General features: G+C 42.0%; 2 protein-coding genes across 2 annotated transcripts in view; one reads left to right on the forward strand and one right to left on the reverse strand.

The window, feature by feature from the left end:
- Positions 1-22,187, forward strand: part of npffr1l3 (neuropeptide FF receptor 1 like 3) — a 29,009-nt gene that overhangs the window by 5,575 nt on the left and 1,247 nt on the right. Inside the window, exon 3 of the mRNA XM_063212778.1 lies at positions 2,135-2,234. Coding sequence (XP_063068848.1) covers positions 2,135-2,234 — 100 coding nt within the window. The remainder of the gene's footprint in view (positions 1-2,134; positions 2,235-22,187) is intronic.
- LOC134460154 (YLP motif-containing protein 1-like) lies at positions 3,117-15,591 on the reverse strand. The gene is made up of 6 exons (XM_063212613.1): positions 15,399-15,591; positions 14,923-15,034; positions 11,900-12,614; positions 11,334-11,493; positions 4,131-4,241; positions 3,117-3,133 (listed from the first exon to the last, which is right to left on the reverse strand). Exons 1-6 carry the CDS (start codon positions 15,589-15,591, stop codon positions 3,117-3,119), a joined length of 1,308 nt encoding a protein of 435 aa, XP_063068683.1.

Here is a 22,187-nt window from a genome sequence, read left to right on the forward strand (position 1 = left end):
ACTATGACCCAGTATTTGCCTGTCCTCACACAGTACAATTCAACTTTTTAACTGAAATGTACTGTTATTTTTCTGTAGAGTACTGTTATTTAACAGTTCAATTGCTGCTGAAAAAATGTTATATACTGTGATACATTAAACAGCAATGAGCTGTATTTGATTTTTGGTGTGAAATAACAGTAGAATTACAGGTAAATATAATTGCCAGTAACTGCCGTTATTTTGCAGGGAAATTTTCTTAGAGTGTACAGTCTGTGTCATCTGTGAAAAGCCCAGCCCTCCGCCCATGTTTCAACGCAAACCCGTTCATAACAAGGTCACGCCCATGCAGAAATGTGTGTGTGTGTGTGTGTGTGTGTGTGTGTGTGTGTGTGTGTGTGTGTGTGTGTGTGTGTGTGTGTGTGTGTGTGTGTGTGTGTGTGTGTGTGTGCAAACGGCTCAGTTGTCTAGGAAAAGGGTGCCTACATCCCACTTGTTAGGTAGTTGGAACAGGTATCGGGTGGTGTTGCTGTTTTGTTACAAGACTAAAGAAGGATTCCATTCATGGCCGTTTTAAAAATTCACTCTCTGGTTTGAATTCTTGGGATGGCTCAGGAAAGAGTTTACATAAGCTTCATCTCCCAGAAAAACCCAGCCTCACACCCAGTGCTTAAATATACAGTAGGCTACTTCATAATGCCAGCCAAAGGTATCTTTATGCCCAAGCCTCAATGTAAAATGCCAAAGGTTTCCAATTTCCATCACGTCATGAGAACCAACCAGGACAGCACAAGGGAGTGGAAATCAGTTCCTACTGGATTTTTTTTGGAGTTTTATGTCTTCCCTGTGTTAGTAGGCTAGGTCGTCTCGTCTTGATGTTATGATCTTTTTTAGGACTTTTATTGCTGTGTGTGTGTGTGTGTGTGTGTGTGTGTGTGTGTGTGTGTGTGTGTGTGTGTGTGTGTGCGCATTTTCTCTTGTGAATTGTCATTGGCGCCGTATGCCAGCCTCCAGAGCGGTGTGGGAATATGTGTGTGTGTGTGTGTGTGTGTGTGTGTGTGTGTGTGTGTGTGTGTGTGTGTGTGTGTGTGTGTGTGTGTGTGTGTGTGTGTGTGTGTGTGTGTGTGTGTGCTTTCGAGACAACTTCATATATAAACACATGCTGGATTGTATTGTATTGTTTGTTTGTCTGTTAGACACTTCTATGTCCAGTGGTTTCATCTCTTTTGCTCGTTCAGGACTGCGGTGGCTATGCTGTGTATGCTTTGTTAACGTTTGTAAACATTTTGTTCATAATTAGCTCCTTATTTACAAAGTGTTTGTAATGCTTTTCAGTGACCCTTATTCTGAAGTGTTGTCCAATTATCATGTACTGACACATTCTGTGCACTGTGTTACTTCCTGAATCCACCTGGTATGTCCACAGCTAGGGTGAATGTGTGTGGCAGTGTTGCATGTCCCCATCTGTTAATGTGTTAATATTAATGCATTTTGCAGGAGAAACCTGTGAGGCTTGACATTTATCTACCGTAGATGCATAAACATTGTTGTATAGTAAGCTATGCCATGCTTCAGGGCCACTGACAGCTTGGGCTGGGGCTTGGTAAAAAAGTCATTTGAAAGCCTAATTTGAAACACTCAATTCTGGTACCCCTCTCTCCCTGGACCCAGGGGGCCGCATAAGATGGCCTCAAGGGCCGTAAACGGCCCTCGAGACAGAAGTGCCCCACCCCAGACCTACTACATCAGTGAGAAAAACAAAACAAAACAAAAAAACAGAAATCCCACTGTACATGGGATAGGACACTAATGAAGATGAGGTACATTTTTCTCAACCTTTTAAGGTTCACATTTGAAGAGTTCAGATGCAAAACCCCCTAAGTGCCTTTTCAGAAAATAATCTTAATTCATTTTTATTCACTAAAAAGCTATCAAAATTGTGTATTTTGTATTTTATTTATGTAATATAACTATTTATATGTATTATCAAGTACATGAATGTAAACCAAACCAACAACTGGGTTCTCTAAAAATATAGAAGTGCAGGTCTTCAGAAATGGAGTTAGGGGGTTTTGCATCTGAACTCTTCATTTATTGCACAAATGTTATAGTAATTATTACCATATCTGAAGTTGACATTCTGTTTATTATGCAGGTTGGCCCTTCAACAACGTGGTGTGTAAAATCAGTGGCCTTGTCCAAGGAATGTCTGTGTGTGCCTCAGTTTTCACACTGGTGGCCATTGCGGTCGATCGGTATGTAAAGCACAACTTTTCCTTGCTTTTAAAGGAGAACTCCACTTTTTTGAACATTAAGGTCATTTTCTGAGTGGTCTGGAGTGTTTTAGAGTCCCCCTCACCGTTTATTTCATGTTTGCTGCAGTCTCTGTTATTTGGCTTATTTGGATTTTATCTCAACCAGCTTTAGAATGGCCGTCTATGGGCACCTGCAACTCTGTTCTTAAAATCACCTTTAACATTTGGTTTTAAGAATATGCAACTCACTACGTGTTCAGCAGTATTCACTGGTGTTCCTTAACAATTTTTGTGGCGAAATATGGCATCTGTGGTGTTTTATGTGCGTTTTATGTAGCAATTTGTAAATTAAGTTTCACTTTCACTTTCTTTCACAAAATGGCAAATAAAAAATGACAGAAGCCATATTTTGCCTTGAAACGTGTTAGGGACTGCTAGTGAACACCCCTAACCACTTTGTGAGCTGTAGGCTTTCGAAAACATTTCGAAGCAGACTTTGATATAGGCTAACAGTCTCAGTTTTCTGTATACATACATATTGAGCATTATTTACTTGCAATAATAGCCAACTTGTATTGGATTACTTTGACTGTTAGCGTGTGTTATTGTAAGAACACATAAGCTAGTGTGGATCCAGATGAGGGTTGAAAAGTCTTCACAGTTAATTTTGAGAAAACAGTAGGCCTGATTCACTTTCAGAGCTATACAAATAAGACTATATTTTGTCAGTGCCCATCTCCCATTTCCAGGGTGGAAATATGAAGATATACAGTCACACAGGTTTTAGGTAATGTTTTTGATGAAAATGAGAGTGGACACAGGACAGTAGGGCCTAATTAAACGATGATGATGAGCTGGACCAGAAAGAGCGCTTGTCATGGTTCACCTGCAAGAATCCACTGCACGGAGCACAGCAAAAGAGTCATTCACGCACACGCACACACACGCACACCCCCACACACACAGATAGAGAGAGACAGACAGACAGGTAGATAGATTTATTAGTAGTAGATAGTTTATTTCCAAATACAAAATACACAACCCTAAAATGTTACAAATGAGATACAAAATACACAAGAACTGTAATACAGAGAACTCTGCTCTGGAATTCTAGCAAATCTGCCTGCACTACCAACCATTAGAGCAACCTAAGATGGCTACACATGAGGCTGCAATGGCATGATAACCATAGCCTCACAGTCACAGCATCTGGTACTGATGAAAACTGACAAGTCTGTCCCAGTTCATAGGAGTCCACAATATGACAGGAATGTACACCATACTGTGACATTGATCACCCCATACTAAACCTATAGTAACTAGGTTGAAATAACACAGCATGCTACCTGTTAAGATAAGTTACACATAGTTTTGAACCAACCTTTTTTGTACAAATTCCCCCCTGACCTAATCATAAGACTGCCAACGCCCCCCTTTGAATTGAAAAACAAAATAGACCAATTTCCCCCAATGGGAACTAAGCCCCGCCCCCACTCAGCTGCATCCTTCTCAATGCCCCCCAAAGTCTGTCCAACGCCCGCTGGTGGGCTGTAGCGCCCCCATTGAGAAACACTATTAAAACAACAAATGTGTGGTAATATCTCAAACAAGCTTGATTAAGGTCATGGGGGAAACAAAAAGGCATAATTAAGGAAATAATGAAATGATTAGCCACTGACCTTCAGTAAAGAAAAAAAAACGCACATCCGTCTCAAAAATATTTTGGGTGCAGGACTAGCAAAATCACATGAAAATTGAAAATAAAGTCCACACAACAGGCTCCCGTTTCTCTTCATTAAAGAAATGGGAGCCTGATGTGCAGACTTTATATTTAATAGCCACTGACCTTCAACCAGAAATTCCTGTGCAGTCAAAGTACTGTAGTGTCCATGTGACCTGTGTCATTAGATTTGTTGTCATCCTTTTTTTCAGTCTCGCTGTCTATCAGGCTCAGTTCGCTGGACTGTGCTGTTTCCCCACCTGAGGGTAACTTGCCCAAGGCTGAATCTGTTGACAAAGTCACAAAAAGCCCAAACTAACAAAAACAATTTAGTAGTCTTGCATTTGGTGAGGGTGTGGAACACAAGCTGAAGGAAATCACTGAGTCCCCTCCTCATGTATCCTATCTGTAACACAACAAATAATATAAGAGTTTGGTTAATTTTTTATTCTTATATGATTCTTATGTAGATTCTTACATGCACATGTATACAGGTCCTTCTCAAATAATTAGCATATTGTGTTTAAGTTCATTTTTTCCCCATAATGTAATGATAACAAATACACTTTCATATGTTTTACATTCATTGCACACCAACTGAAATATTTCAGGTCTTGTTTTGTTTTAATATTGATGATTTTGGCATACAGCTCATGAAACCCCAAAATTCCTATCTCAAAAAATTAGCATATCATGAAAAGGTTGTCTAAACAAGCTATTAACCTAATCATCTGAATTTACCAATTAACTCTAAACAGTGGTAAAAGCTTCGTGAGGCTTTAAAAAGTCATAACCCTCATGCAATGCCACTGCCATTGACTTCAATGTTAAACACAGTCAGGTCAGCAGCAGTCTAACCCACGATTGCGGTTTTGAGTAATGAACAAGGCTGAGACTTTTTAAAGCCTCAGGAAGCTTTTACGAGTGTTTATAGTTAATTGGTTTATTCAGATGATCAGGTTAATAGCTTGTTTAAATATTGAAATATTTCAGTTGGTGTGCAATGAATGTAAAACATATGAAAGTGTATTTGTTATCATTACATTATGGGGAAAATAAACTTTAACACAATATGCTAATTATTTGAGAAGGCCCTGTATGTAGGAATATAGATGTACCGTATATGTATGTGTCTATATATATATTTTCCAGTTGTGTTAAGTATTTTAATCTGAGTTTTGGGTGAGGCCTGGGGGGCCGCCTGTCAGCTGAGGTGGGGCTGGGCTAATTAGCATCTGTTAAGGGCCACCTGGCTGGGGCAGGCTACTTAACCAAGGGCAAAAGAGACCCTAGCAGGCTGTTCTACCAGGGATCTCAGGAACACAACAGTGTCCCTTGCAGAAATGTCTCCTGTTCCATTCGAAGCAGTAATAAAAAATACTCTGCAGAAAACTCATCGGATCAAAAGTGCCTGTCTGACATTTATAAATCCCACAGAGTCTTATGACTACCAGCAAAGGGGGCTTCATGTTGTGGCTGATAACCACTTTCACAAATTAACAGAGAGAGTGAATACAAATAGTGCAGGCTGAAGGTTACTTGCTATGCAACAGATTTAATACCAAGTGTTCCCAAGAGAAGCACATGCTACACACATGCACACACTAGCATCACATGCAATAACACTAGCATCACATGCAATACCACTAGCATCACATGATGAAGAAGATTGCTGTCCTCCTTAATGGAAAATAATACATGTCTTGTGCAGATGGCAGGATGAGTGGTCACACACTCATGTATGAAATTTGCCTTGAATGTGACGAATCTTGAATTGGCCTATACTTACCTGTAGCTTGAAGTATCTGCACCTTCACTTGACATGATGATGAAAATAACATTGTAGAAAGTGTAAGTGTTGCGACTGTGTTCCCATACATAGGACACACATTGTATGTGTGTGTATTTATATAACGTTAGTATGGGGTGGGCTATGATTTACTGTTCTTTCTCTGCTCTGGCAAGATTACTCAAAAGTCATCGCTAGTCATTCAGCAATTTCCATGTGTGTGCCTTTGCTGGGATGAGATGCAAATTGCATAGACTACCTACAGGGGATGAGGGTGAGATGCCTTTTTAGCTCATATGTCTCTTTGGTCTGGGGCACTTTCTATTTCCCGTTTGGCTCAATTATTATTCTTTTTATTTTTTTTTAACATATTTTTAGGGGCTTTCATGCCTTTATTTGACAGTACAGTCGAAGATGGTGACAGGAAGCGAATGGGACAGAGAGATGGGGGAGGAAATGACCCTGGCCGGACTCGAACCGGGGTCCCCGGGATTGGGCATGCAAGCCCAAATGTCAATGACCCTCTGGTAACATGTGAGATGGAAAACCGTCTTCAGGATTTTTTTCAAAATCCAAGTCAAGGCAGTAGATGCATCCGATTTCCTGCAATGTCATGCACATGCAGACAGTTCATGATGAAAATGTTGCATGGTGGTTAGAAATCTTGTCCGACTTACAAATGTCAGTCATGCTGCGATGACGACGTGATGTGTGTCATGATGTCAAACTATTGCGGGATCAAGGCACGCACATGCAGACACACCTTGCAACTAAATTGGAGGTGTTGTGGATAGAATAATTGGCAACAATTTAGGGGTACCAGACTGTCAGGACTTGTTTGCTTACAGTAGGCTATATCACACGTATCCACAGGCCTTTAGATCAGCAAGGGTGAGCTTGACTTAATATTAATGGTATGTCTTATTTTCTCCATATTTATACACATGCCTATTTTTGTTTTCATTTCCATATGAAATGGCCCACTAAAATATTACAACTGAAATGTTTCTCTTTCCCTATGGTTTAACACATGTTGAGATGAAGTTGCTACTTCAAAAGCTCAGTAAGAGATAAACCAATGTAATGATTTTCCAAAGGGTGACGAAATTCTCATGTCACTGTGAATTATAGTCTAGTTCAGATGTTACTTTTCAATTTGTTTCTATTGAAATCAAATGGTATGTGTACAAAACAAGAACCATAAACCATTGACAAAAACATTAAACCCAATATTTCCATAAAAAAGGCAGACAAGACAATCAGCCGATCCATCATTTAAAACTTTGAAAATAAAAGTGATGAAAAAGTGACTCCATTCAGCAATGTCTTGTTTAGAGATGCCCCAGATCCTGATTTTTAGGATCCTGCCAGATACCGGATCCACTGCTTAAGATCCTGCCGGATCCGGAACCGGACACCGGATCCCACAAAAGGGTTGAAACATATAGTCTACTCGCACACGTGGGCTCTTTTTATTACGTTGGCTCAAACTGTTTTTTAGACTCATTGGCTTATTGCCACACTTGGTACGTTTACATGAGGCATTTAAATCCGATTTAACTCACTTTAAATTTCATTAAAACTTAATTCCACTTTAAAAACATCATGTAAACACTTACCGAACAGGATTTAAGTTTATTCCGATTTAAACTTAAGTCCGATTAAAGTGGGTGGTTTATTCCTCTTTTAAATCCGATTAAACACGTTCCTCTGTCATGTAACCTTTTAATCAGAATTACAATAAATCCGGTCGTTCCACGCATGCTCGTTGACCACACGATGGCGCCAAGAGCCCGTGCTCTTTGTCAGTGAGAAAAAGATGGCGGCACTTCCTGTTGATTTTCACATGAAAGTTTTGCTTAATTTAAAGTCCCTAAGCGACTATAAATGTTGTGGCTTCCATATATTGATGTAAAAGTGCCCCACGAAGTAATTAAGCACAACAAAGTTACTCCACATCACCCTTTCACCAGTTCGTTTTTCTAAGCTAGGAGGGTGCTAACTAGCATTTGAAAGAACCAGACCCAAAGGGGATTTTACCAGCCTTGAGTCCACTGAGGGAATTCATTTTCGGGCTGAAGATAAGCTTGTGTCCCAGTAGTTCCCCGGAGGTTTGGCGACCACGCCCCCACGCCTTATTTGGCTCACTCAGCACGTGCGTCCTCAGTCCAATCGCAATGCTTTATTTTCCCCAGACGTTTAATCGCATTTAAGTGAAATTGCCATGTATACACGTCGCAAAATAACTCTTAATCCGATCTACTTAAATCCGATCTATTAGATCCGATTCAAAAACATCATGTACACGTAGCAACTGACTGCAACGGCCGCTTCCAAAGGGCTTTCACTCCATGCAGTGATTGGGGTTGTGAAAGACTGACTGAAAAGCCTAGGCTAGAGATGCACCAGACCCTGGTTTTTAGGTAACATGCTGGATACCGGATCCACTGCTTAAGATCCTGCCGGACCCGGATCCGGTGCATCTCTAGTCTTGTTATATGGTTGCAAGGAATCAAACATTCTTTTTTGTCAGTGGACGATGGCCAATTGCAACCATAATAGAGCAATAACACCAGCAAGTGGGTGTGCGTCTTTTGTCCCTGGGGGGGCCCGCTACCAAAGCCTATGGAAAATTAATGGGGGGGGGGTCTGTCTATAATAAGGCCACAGATACGTACATCTGAAGTGCCAGAAAATTGCTCAATGTGAAAGATAGCCCTGGAACATAGTAATTGCGATCAGCAGAGGAGTGAGTCAGGCAAACCACTTTGCACTACAAACCGGTACAGGGTTAATGCGGTGAAAGCTAGGCTTGGTATGAAAGAAAACTAAAGAGGGATACAACAAGAATATATACAACACATAATATACTGTATATATTTTTTTTTGCTGAGACAACAGCCAAGAACTAGAAAGACCATTTTCTACACAATTATCTTCAAAAGAATAATGCTATACTATACAAAACAAGTGTGCTAAATGAGAAGAATTTGAAATTACGGGAATGGTCTTTGGCGTCATACACTGAGAGACTGACTAGTAGGGTAGACTGAGTACAGTCGAGTACAGGGTACAGTTGAGACAAACCAAATATCTCTGGGTAACAACGTAACTCTGATCTAATTTTTGCTGTGGACATGCGCATCGATATCCTCTTAGATCATGGGAAATTTGAAACCAGCACAGAACGCAGATCCAAAGATATTGAGAAAATGCTGTTTTCGACAGGTCAGATTTACTTCACCAGGGTCCTTCAACAATGAATATCTAATGACCAATAGTTATCCTCTTGATATAAATTACATGATTGCAAGCCATGGTATGTGCTCTAAAAGCAGATATATTTCCTGACATCATAACAGTTAAAACTATTTTAAAATCTTTATCAATGTGGGATCTGGCCAGAAGGGGACAGTTTAGACACTAGCCTGTAATGCTAATTTCACTATGTAAAACCAATGTAAAGATGCTAACGGGTACAGTTGAGTACAGTATTTTGCTATCGGCCATGCTATTAGCTCCCATGGCTATTACCTCCCATTGAGTAGAATGGTGTCTCAACTGTACTCTGCTATGTCTCAACTGTACCCCACCGTTTTTTAGCTAGAGTACAGTTGGGACAAAAGTGCACCTTTTTTGTTTGATTAATTACATAAACATTAAACATCCTAGAGATCTAATTCCTTGATTATATATTTGTCCACATCCTGAAAATATGTTCTGTCCAAAACAACTTTATTTTTAGGACCTTTTAATAGTCTAATTTCTGCGTGGAAGGAGACAAAAGTAAAAGTGTACCCAACTGTACTCAGTCTACCCTAGTACTGATTTGATATTTTATAATGAATTAAGTACAAAAAAATAAAATTTAAAAAAGTAGTGGAGATAAAAGGTTTCTGCTGGACAGCAACAAATTGTTGGGCATTAATCAGTCCTATCTAAACACGACTTGCACTGTAACGTTATGTACAATCATATTTGTAAAACTGAGCCATGTTTAGCCTTCAACCTTTGGCTCACGGCCAAGTTCTCCCACAGTGCCTTTTGAAAGAATCCACATTTAGATCTTCTTTGATACCAACCACCTCAGCAGGCGTTAAAAGGAACAAGTCAGTCTGGCAGTTTCTGTGAAAAATCCTCATATCAAGTCTCCTGTGTGCCCTTGACATTTACATCATATTCAGTTCCCACCAGGGGCGCCGCCAGGAATTTTGGGCCCTATGAAAGATTCTAATTTTGCCTGGGTAGCCTACGGGACGCAATTCCATGGGGTTACACTCACAGAGCTTATTGGTAGTCCGCGTCAGTCTGGTATTAGACATAGGCTGTGCAATGCGCAGATTATCCGAAATGATTTGGTGACTGACGGCAATAGCCTATCTAACCTGCAGCTGTCTCGTCAAATCGCTGCTCATTTTCTGCATCCAAGTTTTCCGTCGGACTGAAACTGAACGTCAATAACAGATTGACCAGTTTGAAATAGTGGTGCGCTGTCCATCACCACGCTGACATTAGTCTAATTTAGACTTCGATAAGCATCCCTGCCAACACACCCTTGTGGGTCCCATATGGGTTGAACGTGGGCTGCCCAGCTGGGCTCAAGTCGGTTTTGGCCGCAGGTTAAGCGGTGGCCCCATGTGGGCAAGCCCAGTTGGGCTAAAGGTGGGTTTCATATGGGCCCCAGCTAAAACCTACTCGGGCAACCCAGGTTTCCCCCATCTAGGTCCCACACAGAGTGGCCCCTTTGTGGGTTCTTTATGGGTCTCATATGGGCCCCAGCTAAAACCTACTCGGGCAACCCAGGTTTCCCCCATCTAGGTCCCACACCAAGTGGCCCCTTTATGGGTTATTTATGGGTTTCATGTGGGCCCCAGCTAAAACCTACTTGGGCAGCCCAGGTTTCTCCCATCTGGATCCCACACTTAGTGGCCCCATGCGGGGCGCATTATGGGTCCCTGATTTTACCCGTTCAGGTATTGTGTGGGTATATTACAGTCAGCCCAGTTCTTTACACAAACAGCGATAAAATACTTTTACTTTAATTGCTAACAACTCTAAATACATGTTTTGCAAACCAATATCTGAAAAGCTGAAACATAACACTGACTCTTGAGAATGTGGTTACAACAGGCTTTAATTTTGTGTGTACGCCTGTATGCGTGAAAGAAAAATAAATTAAAGCCGCAAGCGGTACACAGTAAGTATAGCCCATAATAAAGTAAAAATAAAATAAATGTAATAAATACTCAATACACAATGTTTAGCGGTGATTGACAGGTAGCAGAGCCCACCTCATAACCTGATTGGTTACCTTTTACAGGGCCGGTCTTCAATTTTGTAAACAAACCCGCTGGCTTTGGAGGGAGCTAGCGGGACATAGGGGACCTATAGAAGTCGTTTTTTTTTTCGTATTGGGGTATTTAATGTACTACTTTAAGAAGCCCCGGACAGTTCCAGGCATTATGCTTAAAAAAAAAAAGCTGCAGACTGCAGCTTTAACTACCCCAGCCATGACCAATGCCCACCCTTACACACCTGTAGTTGCATGATTGGTATTATCTATATTTCTTTTACTGTATTGTACACCTACCATAAAAGACTTCAAAAAGCTTCAGTGGCTTGAAGCTCCTCTTGCCATTTCTTCCCAAGAAATTGTACTCCTGTGCCAATTTCTGTTCCAGGAGGAAGGCCATCATACGGCGGGTGGCCCCGTCAACAGTGGCCCCTCCAATGTCCGCCACAGCTGCAATCTGAGGGGTAACAAAGACAATACAAGGCACGAGGCAGGTTAATATTGGTCACTGGAGTAAACCTCTCAACATGGAAGAACTGCCATATATATTGATATGAGCACACTTTGGAATACAATTTCGTATCTTCATCTAATTTATTTCATTTAATCTAGGCCAAAGTGTAATATTTTAACACTTTTTACACCACCATAAGTAAACTTTCCTCGACGAAAAAATATAAAAAGTATTTAATCTCAATTTTCCAAATTTTGCGCTGTGCAGATAAGTGCCTGACCCCCCAACCCCCTCCCCTCGCGCTTGTGAGGATAAAACAAATGGGCTTTTATATGTTAAATAACAGGCGTTCATAGGCTACAGGAAGCAACAGATTGATTCAGTTCACACATACATTTAAAATACATACCAGTTCTGACATGAAGGTAGGGTTCGCCAGCTTTTCCTCCATGCAGATGACATCATTAATTGTCTTGAGCGGGAAACCCTCAGGAGTACGAGTTAGGTCGGCCACGTTGTCTTGCTTTTGGAGAAGTGCTTGGAGAATCCTCCCATGGTTCAGCTGAGTGTCTTTCATGTTCTCAAGGAGGGTCAAAATGCGTCTAAACATGCCATCCCGCACGTTTTGTCTGGGGATTGAAGACTCATGGGTGGTAGGCGTTTCTGCAGCCTGCAGAGCCCCGGTGGCGCGATGAAGAGGTGGAGGCGTTTGCGGAGCCCCGGGTGGAGGCGTTTGCAGAGACCCGGGTGGAGGCGTTTGCAGAGACCTAGGTGGAGGCGTTTGCAGAGACCCGGGTGGAGGCGTTTGCAGAGACCCGGGTGGAGGCGTTTGCAGAGACCTAGATGGAGGCGTTTGCAGAGACCTAGGTGGAGGCGTTTGCTGAGACCCGGGTGGAGGCGTTTGCTGAGACCCGTGTGGAGGATGAAGAGGTGGAGGCATTTGCATGAATTGCAGAGTAGATGGAGGCCTTGGAAGTGGAGGCGGTTGCTGAGACCCGTGTGGAGGATGAAGAGGTGGAGGCATTTGCATGAATTGCAGAGTAGATGGAAGCCTCGGAAGTGAAGGAGATGCCTGTTCATGGATGTCATCATCATCCTCATCCTCGCTGGACATGACCACTGCCCTAAACATATATTATAATCAAACATATATTATAATCAAGCACAATCAATAAGTTAAAGCATTTCAGTTAACCCCTTAAGACGCGGCTTAATACATTTGTTGTTACCAGTATGGTAATGACCAAGTCGTGGTGCATTTCTAAAGGGCCTGTGTTGTGTCATAGTATTGTAGTGCTATGGTAGTTACATTTCAATGACTACAGCGTGCCACTGGAGGTACGGCACGCATTAAGGGGTTAAACTGCAACTACTTCAACTAAAGCATTAGCTCATATAAAGGAATTCACTAAGTCGGGCATCCGGGCATTTCTCATGTTTGCACCAAAATCAGGTGCCCACTATACTCAGTTGGGGGAAACCACAGGAGAATCGTAGGTTAGGTGTCTTATTTGAATGCAATTTGAACAGTGTTATGTTACATTATGTAAAGTGGTAATGAATGAACATGAAGGTAAGTTGTTGGGACATGGTAAGAAGTTATATCTACAAAAATTGGGACGTGATTGGCATTGAAAAATTCCCCTACAAAATCACAGCATGTGCCGTAATGTCCCCACTGGCGGGAGGCAGCAATACTAAAATTTGCTAACTGTTTGATGACATTAAACTAAATTAATCATGTTCCTCCCATAGGCCCTAATGTAAATATCTCCCCAATTTCAATATACTGTAGCTGTATTTTTTCAACACGACAGTGATGACACGCCGACTTAGTGAATATATAGTAAACACTGTGTGTATATACCACCATATACATACAGTATAGGCCAAAAGTTTGGACACACAAGTTTGGCTGGGTATTTTTACTTGAAAATAGACAAAAAAATAAGCTTGTTGAAATCCGTGGAACCATCAGTTGTGCTGTGTTGACATTAGGTGGATAGACTGCTGACATCACTATTGGAAAACTGCTAGAATATACCGTATTTTTCGGACCAAAAGACACACTGGGTTAAAAGACGCACCACCAAGGAACGTGACTTTTTTCACATACAAGGTGCACTGCGTTATAGGACGCACTTCATAACTAAGGTCATAATTTCATAACTAATGCTGTTGTTGCTAGGAATGCACAAAAAATAACATGCGTGGCCGAATACACGCAATATCAAACGTTGCCGAATATCACTAGCGTTTAAAGTATGACATGAAGCCAACATTAAATTGTACGCATGTTCTTTGAAAGAAAACAAATGTTTAAACACATTTAATGTAGGCTATTCAGCAAAAGATTCATAGAACATTGAAAAAGAATCGCCTGGTATTTCAGGAGTCGCGACCCTCATCTCTCCTCGAGATCTGCTCCGTGTCTCTCCCTCCCCTCCCTCCCTCCCACACACACACGCGCAGGCACAGCGTCGGCCACCCGTGCCCTTTTTTAACAGGAGTAGCCTACTTTTCAGTGCAATCCTGGCTGGAAAAAACATTGTTGCCCATTCATCCATGACGAAGACACTTAGGCAGTCATGAAATAGGCCTAGTGGTAGTGTTGTCGCACAATAGCAAACATCTTTCTCTGACGTGACGATGCATTTTCGCGGAACTTCTGAACTCCGCTTTCATAAACCTACCCGACGGTTGTTGTCTGATCTTTTTTCAATGTTCGCTAATGTTTGAAATTTAGCTATAGGGTCTGTGCGTAGGCACAGTAGCTTTCTGATAAGAATCACTGGTGTGCCGATCGCAAAGGATGTTGAAGTGTAGAGTCTTGCAACTTGTTTCAGTCAAGGACACTGAAATACCAGTCAACGGCCCTTCCACGCTTTTCACATGCTTTACTGCAATAACGTCTTGCGAATGCATGCAACCATGCACACAACTATGTCAACGAGAGCGCGTACGCCATCATAACTCTGTATCGAGCAAATAATATGCAACAGCTTGCAATGCGCGCACGAGAGAGAGAGAGAGAGAGAGAGAGAGAGAGAGAGAGAGAGAGAGAGAGAGAGAGGCGTCATTCTGAACAGGTGCCATTGTAACCTGGCTACTGTACACAGCCTGCCCCGCGACGCTCTTGATTAGGCTACTGGTATAGGCTACCCAGAAGAAGCCTATTTTTTCATAACGTGCAGACCCGATTCCCCCCAAAGTCGTTCTAAAATATCGACAGAGTCTCGCGGCCATGATTTTTTTTCACACATTGGACGCACTGGCTTATTAGACGCTCTGGCAGTTTTTGACAATATTTTATGATTTTATATGCGTCTTATGGTCCGGAAAATACGGTAATAGAACACACAGATTTGATGCCCTCCACGAAAATCTACAATGTACTGCAAATAGCCATATATATAATTCAAATAGACTCACCTCCTTTTGCGCTTCCCCCGGCCCATATTGTCTGAACACTCGGGGTCAGTTGCTACATCAGAATTCCTGTGTTCCTCCTCCAGTAACTTTGCATGGGCAATGTCATATGTTGCTGTGGGAGACAGATAAATCAGTAGCAATTAGTTTCATTCAGATACAATTTTAAAGGGGCAGTGTGTAAGATTGTGGCCAAAGTAGGTATTGAAACTACTCTGTTCATTGAAAATGTGATGTCACATTTGATCTTTTCAGAAATATTTACTAAGTAATAAACTAATATTTGCTTGTATGACCAAAATACAGTAAGTTTTCCAGCTAAAAATTCCCATTTCAGGAAATTAAAAAATGGCAAACAATGAAGATCCCATCCTCATGTATGAAAAGTGCACTTTTCCCAGTCATAATGATGACTACATAGAATTAGATGGTGGTGGTAAGTATTTGTTAAAAATCCAAAACACATATGGGCGCATTACCGGCTTTTCTCCTCACAGTGACTTTGAACTTGACCCAGTCACTGGAAGGATCTCTTTCTTTCATCGCTGCCCTGGTGAAGTTTGTCTTCGGGGGTGGCCAGTAGCATTCGCCTTCGTCGGGTCCTGTAAACCACTTTGTGGATATTACCGCCAGTCCGTCGTTTGGGAACTCCACGACAGCAAAAGGTAACATGCTTAAAAAAATAAAATAAATAAATAAATAATAATAATAAATGTTACTTTAAGCTGAACGTGGTTAACTTGGCACTCAAGGAAAGAACAGAATTTCAAACGGTTGTACACATGACAGCTGCGCACGCTACAAAACTCATCAAAGTGGGGAAGCGTGGCGGGACAGAAGCGATTTTCACCGGCGGTGGCGAAAATACATGGAAACAGATCTGTCCTTACACAACCACTCGGCGGTAGTCGGGCGGGAGACGGCTCCGTCCCACGCTGCTTTTGGAAAATAGAACGGGGGTGTCATCGTTGACAATTAATGATCATTATAACGATGCAATTCTGACCTTTCAAGATATGGCTTCACATAATAACGAGCCCTGTCGACATGGATGATTGAAAAGGCCTTAGTAAATGTAGGCTATTGACTATTACCGTAGTAGCCTACATTTTTAAACTTATTTGCCCACAGCTTTGTCGTGTCACCCTTGAGGCTACTGCACGTTGCGCGCTTGTTTTCTCCTAAACTTTTTCTAATGATTCCTCTGTCGCCTACCTGCATAGATGCTTTGGCTTTTGGGCTGCAAGGCTCTTGTACACTTGTACACTGTCCATGTCGAATGAATTAGCTTGCTGTCAGCGCAAAAGTTAGCTTGTCAGTGCACTCGCGCGCCTGATATTAGAACGTCAAAAAATAGACAATACATTGCAAGGGTGCAGGCAGACAGAACAGTGTAAAATCAGCCACAGACTGACGAGAGCTGCGCGTGCAGCCTCTAATTAGCACTCAGTCCGCTGACTTCTTTTAGAACAATTGCAGTGGACTCAGTAGCTCCAAGCATACTTTTTAAGGTTTTACCAGACAACATATTGGTATTCTGCTGCAGTATGTTTTTTTGTGACATTTGGGGGCCGATTCGGGAAAGCAGCTTAAAATTCGGGACTGTCCGGTCACCCTAGTTCTAAGCACAGTACAAGCGATCCCTCAGCTAGAACTAGAAGCCGTTAAGTCTTCCCCCGCCAGCCCCCCTCACCTTTGCGCTTCTCAAGGTGTTCCTGACTGGCACAAACATTGCTAATGGGAGCCCAGATCCTCTGGCCTTGAAAATATTGCTAACCTTCACGAATTTCACAGGTCATCTGCCTTACTGTTCTCTGTATGGTGTTGCAAACAAACACTTTTCTCATCTGACAAAATTAACACTTAAAGATGGAATCAATATCCAAAGTTTCAACCAAAGTTCGCTAACGACCAAAGTTAGCTAACCAGAGTTAGCTAACGACAGATAACTCGTTCATTTACAGGATCCTGTCCTTTTGGTTAACATGATGCAGTAATAACATAGTTGCAGAAATAGCAATAGCCAAAGTACACTCGTATCAGATGTTTACCAACCTTTTGTTAAGTAATCCAGCTCACTCGATATCTTCTCTTCAGTCAGTTACACTGAGGCAGCAGACAAAAGCCGGTCAGTCAGCAAGCAGCAGAAACGGCGCGAAATGTATCCATTTCCATGGGGTGGAGATTTCCCACGCAGTTTGCATTGCTTCTTGCTTTTGCTATCCTGCAGGAGTTGCACTGGAATATGCCTGCTTTCTTTTAGGTTATTGCAAACTTCGTTGTGCTCATCTGATTACTTTTATTTGTACATTTCAATTATTATTATTTTTAAAAGACTAATAGTATTGCATATCAACTATATATGGTAATGCAAAGGCCCCCTTACAAAATTCTAGAAAAGTTTCCTTTCTCTTCCTTCTTGCAAAGTCATGTACTAACTCATCAAAGTTGAGCTGTTGCACAAACTTTTTCTCCATATCGCACAACCCTATAACATTTCAGCTTTTCAGATATTTCCATGCAAAACATGTATTTGTTGTACAATGTACAATTTAAGTGGCCTAATTGTATTAATAGTCTTTTTGCTATTGCTTGTCTAAAGAACTGTAAAATTAGGCCTGCATGGGCCCCAACAACTGGGCTTGCCCACATGGGGCCACTGTTTAAAATCAACTAAATTAGCAAATGTAACTTTCACAGTAGGCTACTGTATGTGTAAAAACACAACTCTCAACTGGGAAGTAAAGCAAGAAATATGTGTTGCTTTGTTTATATAGAGGCTATTATGCTATTACATCTCAACTGGTAGGTGGGAGGAAAACGTGTTTTTGAATTGAATTGAATTGGAGCCTTGCTGGAACCCACTTCCTGTCCATGCTCAATTTAGCCCATTTAATGCCCACCCATTGCCCATATGGGCTCCTACAACAAAGCCCACCTATTGCCCATGTTAATTTAGCCCATTTAATGCCCACCAACAGCCCATGTGGGGCCCAACAACAAAGCCCACCTATTGCCCATGTTAATTTAGCCCATTTAATGCCCACACATTGCCCATATGGGCTCCAACAAAAAAGCCCACTTATTGCCCATGCTAAATAGCCCATTTAATGCCCACCAACAGCCCATGTGGGGCCCAACAACAAAGCCCACCTATTGCCCATGTTAATTTAGCCCATTTAATGCCCACCCATTGTGCATATGGGCTCCAACAACAAAGCCCACTTATTGCCCATGCTAAATAGCCCATTTAATGCCCACCAACAGCCCATGTGGGGCCCAACAACAAAGCCCACCTATTGCCCATGTTAATTTAGCCCATTCAATGCCCACCCATTGCCCCTGTGGGTCCCAACAAAAAAGCCCACTCAAAGCCCATGCCCACCCGAAGCCCACCTAGCCCAAGTGAGACCCATGTGGGCCCCAACTGTATGTGTTTGCAGGGATTTAGCCTATTTCGTGCCAAGGGTAAAACTCTTTGTAACTTCATGAGAACAAGAAAATCTCTTGCCATAGCCATTAGGTTAGCCTACTCCGCGTTGTTACATTGTTGTGAGGAATGATTATAAAAATAGCCACCGCTTATCAAAGGCACCGCTCTCCTGCGCAAACATGATAACTAAATGGCTGATGAGAACATCCAAAACTTAGGCTACAAGTTGTTGTCAAATCAGCCTTCATTCCCCTCGCTTAAGTTTCAACTGATGCTGTTGGGTGACCAGAGATAACCAAAACTTTACTGATGAGAGGTTCAAAACCGAACACAAACAAAAGCAGGTCAACGAGTGTTGTGTTCCCCCTTGGGCTGTTGGTCCACACTGCGCTGACATTGACAGTTGATAGACGTGCAACATGCATCACGAAACGCGGATACAATCTACAAATTTGATATGGACAAAACAACAACCCCTCCATCATGAGTGTTGTGTCATTGCTATGCAGGATAACCATTTAGTTATATAGCCTATATATATATATATATATATGATATGTATGTTTATATATATATAAACATACATATTATTTTGGCACTTAATACCCACGAAGCAAGCGATTCTGTCAGCCCTGCAATCGCTTCAGCAGTAGGCTATGGTAGTCAAGAAAGTAGTGTAGGGGTAATCCCACATTTATTGGACGTGAGGAATATTCTTCCTCACGCAGGGGCACCAAAATATGTAGGTACAATTGCAGTTATGCAATCGGAATTACATTATTGGGTGTGGATAACTTATTCAGTTCCAAATATGTAATGTGTTATTACTATATGTGAGGAATAATTGAATCAATTGTCTAATTAATGATTGCATAAAACACGTTTCATGACCGTCTCATAAAATCATGACCATTATTGAGTAATAATCTGTAGGTTTTTGTGTGAATTCTTTTCTGGTTGTTCAAATAAGACAAACACGGTTCACCACAATGCACATTTATTGTAAAAGCATCATCCGGTCATAACACTGATACAGCCAATGTGACTTGCAGGACATAAGAACTTAGGTAAAATATACAATATATACACGGGGTATGAGAGGATGCACTATGTGTGTGTGTGTGTGTGTGTGTGTGTGTACGCTATGCGAGAGAGAGAAAGAGAGAGAGGGAAGGAGGAGGCGCGCGCTCGGTGAGCGCCGCGCACCTCTGTTACCGCGTGTGCCGAGCAGTGGGAGGAGAGAGAGAGAGTGAGAGATGTAGCCTATGTTCTATGAACTATGGCTCAAATGATTCTGCGCAGCTCGGCGCGCAGAACTGAAATATGAGTTACAAGGAGGGGCATCAAGCTTTTGGCTGATGAAGCGGGAAACTATCTTCGAGATAAGAATTCAAGCTAATCAGAGGATACCGTCCTTTCTGTAAAGGTTACAGTATGGGGGAGGGGAAAGGGGCGCTTGGCGCTCTTTCCAACAATAGCTTACGTCCTCGACTTGATAACTCAATGGGTTAAAACACTGGTACGTGTATCTCTGTGAGTGGATAATTTACATGTGGGTGCATGTAGGCCTATGGCAATACTGCGACTAATGTAACTAAGAATAGCGTGTGGCTATTTGTGGTGATGAGAGGGGAGAAAGAGAGAAAGAAAAGAAAGAACAGATAGAACAAAATAACCCAAAATAAAATATATCACACTCTACAAGTGTGGATATTTAAACACAACTCCTCAAAGCTATGTAACAGTCCTAACTGCATATCTATGCCCAATTCAGTGCTTACTGCGTTATCCTTGGTAGGAAGAGAAAGAAATCCTTTGATCTCTCGGGCGAGGTGGGTGCGTGTGTCTTCGTGCACGCGTTCCTTTGTTCTCCCAGATGCTCGGGTCCTGTGTGTGTGGGTCCGAGCGATACCACGCGGTTCCGGCCGCGAGGTTGCAATATGTCCAAAAGTCTTGCTTCGTTGAACAGGGAAAGGAAAGTGGTATTTCGTTGTGTACTCCGATGATCCTTGCCGTGCCTGCGGGGCCAAGTGAGAAAGGGGGTGCACGTGGGTCCTTTCCACACGCTCGCAACTGTACCGGGTTGTCCGCTCTCTTGGGGGACAGACCGTCTCTGGGGATTCATACCTTGACCTGGGATTTTATAGGTACAGGGGCGGGGCTGAGCCACGTATGTAATTCGAACCAGGTACAGTAGAAAATGGCTTCTGTAAAGTATTTTACAAAATGGCGGGCATTCGTAAAATGAGGGGAAATGAATTAAACTTTAGGTGTAATAGTCCCGACAGTAGGCTATTATGTTTGGAGGCTAAGTCTAGTTTATCACTTTTGCCGTTTGCTCGCGGTGACAATAAAGGTGGATTTTTTAAATAGGAGCCATGCTAACGTGCTCTCTTGGAAGTTTATCCAAGGATTCTGCTTGTTAGTTAGGCCTATCATTTGATTGCGTTTGCAAACGCAATGTCATTGAGTGAGCATACCTTCTTTCTTGGAGAAAAATTGAGTGACCAGTTGCCTGCTTCTGACCCTCTCTTCTGTCTGCCGTCGTCTTTTTTCTTGAGTTTTTGCCAACCTGACTACATTACTCTGTCACCACCAGCTCACCATCATGTGGTTAAGACATAGATTGTATCCTACTGTAGCCTATATTACTAACATTCTAACATTCTATGGGTTAAGAAGACCTCAAGTCGCTCTGTAGGCCTACTCCTGCTGCCAGCATTTCGGACGCTGTGCGATTCAACGCCTCGTGCGCCGCCAGATTGGACCGCACCATTTCGCAAGAGCTAAGGGGGGAAGGGTCCTAAAGAACTGACGAAAACGTTATGGAAATCGATAGTTGTGTGTTTAATGGGCCAACGTTCATTTCCAATTACCATTTCTTTGTAAATAGACATTTTTTAAAAAAAAGGCAAGAATATTAGGCCTAATATTTTATTAGGCTATTAATTGCCATCCGCGGACGGGCCGTTGCGTTGGTCTGGGCCGTTAGAATCAGTACCACTTTTCCCCGCCTGTCGGCGCCCCTGGTTCCCACCTTCAGCATGTTTTTATCCCCATTTACCAGATGTAAGCAAGGTATAATTTAGTACAAATGCTACTTTTTCTCCTACAGTATCACTTCATCTTACCTCAACTCTACCTCCCCCTCTACCTCCCTCCGTCATTTCCTTTCTTGCCTCCAAGCTTTTGCTGCATCGTCTATCCCTTCAAGGCCGAGCAGAATCTCCTTGTTTTTCATGGACCATGTTCAATTCCTTCCTTCAGCACGTTTTCGTAGTGTGTACACTAGATATATTTATAATACAGTAGATGTATTTTTCTAGATGTACACAAGATAGAATATGGGTGTATGTTAATTGTTTTTTGGACCACCTCTTCATCCGACCTCTTACTATACCTCGCCCATGTTCAATTCCAATATTCTTCAATTCCCATATTATTATTATAGTGCAATTGTCTTCTTTCTCTCCCCTATTTTCATCTGACCTCATACTCTACCTCTCTCTCTCCATTCCAAGCTTTTGCGGCATCATCCCTTTAAGCCCAATCATGGACCATTTAGTTCCCATATTATCAGTACAATTGTGTCTTCTTTTTCTCCCATCTCTTCACTTGACCTGATTTTAAGAACAGAGTTGCAGGTGCCCATAGACGGCCATTCTAAAGCTGGTTGAGATAAAATCCAAATCAGCCAAATAACAGAGAGTGCAGCAAACATGAAATAAACGGTGAGGGGGACTCTAAAACATTGCAGACCACTCAGAAAATGGCCTTAATGTTCAAAAAAGTGGACTTCTCCTTTAAATGTTTGAATAATGTGTCAAAATAGGCC

This window comes from Engraulis encrasicolus, chromosome 12, assembly GCF_034702125.1.
Source record: "Engraulis encrasicolus isolate BLACKSEA-1 chromosome 12, IST_EnEncr_1.0, whole genome shotgun sequence".
NCBI lineage: Eukaryota > Metazoa > Chordata > Actinopteri > Clupeiformes > Engraulidae > Engraulis > Engraulis encrasicolus.

Excerpts from the sequence above, each read along its gene's own strand:
- LOC134460154 (XM_063212613.1), bottom strand. The coding sequence starts at position 15,591 with ATGTTACCTTTTGCTGTCGTGGAGTTCCCAAACGACGGACTGGCGGTA. Across the intron at positions 12,615-14,922 it reads CGGGGGAAGCGCAAAAGGAG|GGCAGTGGTCATGTCCAGCG; the intron begins GTGAGTCTATTT and ends ATATATGTTTAG. Across the intron at positions 11,494-11,899 it reads CTACCTTCATGTCAGAACTG|ATTGCAGCTGTGGCGGACAT; the intron begins GTATGTATTTTA and ends GTTACCCCTCAG.